This window comes from Mycetomoellerius zeteki, unplaced genomic scaffold (genome assembly GCF_001594055.1).
Source record: "Mycetomoellerius zeteki isolate Tzet28-1 unplaced genomic scaffold, Tzet1.0 scaffold172, whole genome shotgun sequence".
In the NCBI taxonomy this organism is placed as follows: domain Eukaryota; kingdom Metazoa; phylum Arthropoda; class Insecta; order Hymenoptera; family Formicidae; genus Mycetomoellerius; species Mycetomoellerius zeteki.
The window spans coordinates 190,674-194,135 of NW_017256675.1; the positions used below are offsets into that span (position 1 = coordinate 190,674).

At 28.9% G+C, this 3,462-nt stretch overlaps 1 protein-coding gene across 1 annotated transcript in view; it reads right to left on the reverse strand.

The window, feature by feature from the left end:
• LOC108721423 (neuropeptides capa receptor) overlaps nucleotides 1-3,462 on the reverse strand; it is a 32,258-nt gene that overhangs the window by 16,908 nt on the left and 11,888 nt on the right. Inside the window, exon 3 of the mRNA XM_018445969.1 lies at nucleotides 2,700-2,899. Within this exon, the coding sequence (XP_018301471.1) occupies nucleotides 2,700-2,899 (200 nt within the window). The remainder of the gene's footprint in view (nucleotides 1-2,699; nucleotides 2,900-3,462) is intronic.

The following is a 3,462-nucleotide window of genomic DNA, read 5'->3' on the forward strand; positions in this document are numbered from 1 at the left end:
TTTTTACTCCTCTACACGCTCCCGAAGTTTTGCCATTTAATTTGGAAACACCCTGTATATATATATATATATATATACATGCAATATAGATATATATTTATATTAAACATACATTTTTACGTCGATTTATGTACGACTTTAATGGCATCAGTATGCAGCGTCTTTAACCGCATTCACTTTAATTTAAATTCATTTAAAAAAGTACGTGCAATGGAAGAGAATTCTAATAGCATTCTCTAATTTTGAAATTGAAGAGCTCGTATTATAAAATGATTTTTTATTGATTTTTAAATTCAGTTCTTTAAATTTATATCGAGTAGAACTTGCAATATGCACGTGGTGTTGCGATCAAGAGGTCAGAGATAATTGTCGCACTGATTCACCGTAAATCTGCGGTGAAACGATCCATATGATATATTCAGCTCATATGGTATATAACTCTGTGCGACCACAGAGGTGTTTCACGTCACCACATGTTATAGTTTGGACAGCTATAATAGGATAGCTAATATAAAATTCAATATACCTACTTATATGGATCAAAATTTCAGTAATACGTAATGAGTATTTCGAGATTGAAACACATGCTCACAAATTCTCGATAGTACGTAATGAGTATTTCGAGATTGAAACAAATGCTCACAAATTCTCTGTAAAGAGAACACTCTTGCCTTTTATTTCTATTGAACAACTTTATATTTTCTTTTTTTATGTAAATAATTGATTTGTCGTGAAATTTTCATAATATATAGTTAATTTTTAATTAATCTTTCTTTTTTTGATCGAAGAAAATTATTGGACTCTATATAAAGTCTCTCTCGCTACCTTACACAGCATCAGTTTTAATTATTTTGTTTTTCAATTATGGAGCTCCGTGACTTCAGTAATTATTTGCAATAATAAAGAATCTCATAGCAGCGCAGAATTGGTTTGGATATTGATTATTAAAATTAAGAGATAACTCAATGATATCATTTTAATATATTGTTTTATTATTATTTAAATAAATGACAATTTAATTTCTACTTATTTATTTTAATTCTTACGGAACTTATAGGATATTTCTTATAATTTTTCTTCACACGATCTTATTTTTTAGGCGTTCGAACATGCTTATATTAAAAACGTTTCTATCGAAAAAGTCATTCTTACTTAATTATTTTCTTCACCGTATCTATGATCACTGAAATTGGAGAAGCAATGAAAAATGTGCACGAATAATTGAACGAGCATTTGCTTCAAACGAGTTTACTCGTCGATAGCCCGCAAGTGTACTCACGGTAAGCAAATAGACCAGCCATAATTACACGTAGATTGCAAACTCGCTACATACTCGTTTCATGCATCTATTCCTCTTGTATTCTTCCTCAAATGATCTGTGTCTTTGAAAGATTAATAAAAACAGTAAGTTAATAAAAATACATTTTCTTGAAGAAAAAACATGAGATAAAAATAGAATTCGAGATGAATTAAAAAAAATTGAAAAACACAAAGATTGAACAAAATGAAAGAATTGTAGGAAAATAGGAAAATAGGAAAAAAAGAATTAAAGGAAGATTGAAAGAGAAAGTGAATGAAGAAAGTTCAAAGGATTGAAGAAGGCGGATTGTAAATGGTAGATTATAAAATTAGAACGCAGATATTTAGAAGGATGAAAGGAAAAATCAACAAGGAGAATCAAGTGAGAAGAATGGATCAAGTAAAAATACAGATGAAAAAAAGGAAGATGAGATGAAGATGAAAGAAGACTTGACGAAGTAATTGTTTCCTTAATAAAAAAGGAATTAAAGAGAAAGGATCAAAGAAGAAGAATTACAGGAAAAAGAGAATCTGGAGGGGAGCACGGGGCAATTAACGAAGGAAGATCAAAAAAGACAATTAAAGCAGAATTGCAATATTATTCGGTGTCTATCTAACCACTCCATTTTACCTTTAATACACATGATGATTTTCCGTTTCTTTACTACTACACATAATGGGTCGTTCGTGTTTGAATTAACTTTCATCACATTTACAAGTATATAAAATTATTAAGTTATATAATTATATATACTTTAACTTATTGTGTGATTGTTGTATATATTTTAATTTTTAGAAAGTATTTGTACGGTTGTATATTAAAAAGAATTAAAATAATAGACACTATTATTTAACCAAGTGCTTCTACTATTTTAAAAAAATGTACATGGCACAAATATTAGGGTTAATATATTCATGAAAATTTTTGGTTTATAATTTTCTTTCAGAGGCTGACATTTGTGAATGCATATTAATTTAACATTAATTCCGAGGTGCGCGAGCCGTTTAATTTGGTCATATAGCTAGATCATTTTCAGTCTATTTTAGATGATCTTCAATTTGTCAGAATTTAGAACAAAAGATTTTATTTATAATTTTATAGATTTTGTAAATGCTTTTTATATTTTACGCATATACAATTATATAAATAGAAATTGAAATTATTATAAACTTTTTCTGTAATTCTTTTATATCTTGCGTACACATAAAATCATAAAGAAAAACAGAAACTATTACAAATTCTTTCAGATCTATAATTTTCTTTTATATACCTCGTGCTCTCGGAAGTACTTGTATCAGTTCTTGTGAAAAATCTTAAAACTTTTATTTACGATACTTATATCTCTGGTACGAGCACTCGACTAAATAATAAATAAATCATTAACACAATAAGTACTCACTTGGCGGGTATTCGATGTAATTGACGGTGGTATAAGCGGCGAAGGGTAGAGCGAAGATGAGAGCTAGTAGCCAAGCACCTAAGATGAATCGTACAGGTCGTTTCAGCCCGCTCATGGCATACAAGTGCAGGGGGTGGCATATAGCGAGGTACCTCTCCAATGAGAATATCACTATTGTTAACACCGACACGTAAGATGACCTTAAAAAAACGTACCAACTAATTTTGTAGCCGCGTCATTATGCGAACTCCTCTAAATTCTTATTTAACCCTCGATATACAGCAATCGATTATTTGGACTCGAAATTTTTGAACGATTGTACGATTTACGGTTGGTACTACAATATTTTAAATTAGTCGTAAATAAGAAAACTTTAAACCTTTCTCTATCAATCGCCGTAAAGCAAAGGTCTACTTGCGTTCTGTGCTTCAAATAGCTAGATATTTTATAACTTAGATGTAGTTTCCATAGCTGTAGTTGAGGGTTAAAAGAAAATGTTGTTAACATACGACTTTGTAATATATTCTATAATAAGTATATGTAGGTATCTCTGCTCTCAATTTTGTCTAAATTTTCAAATATTTTACAATCTTCTTATAATTAAAGCATTTTTCTTAAATTATAAAGCTAATATATAAAGCTAATAATTAAAAAATTTGAAACTGAACTCTAAAACACAAATCATAAAATATTTTCAAATTTTATTGAAATGTATTTACATAGAATTTTTTTTAATAAAAATATATCTGTATATATATATATA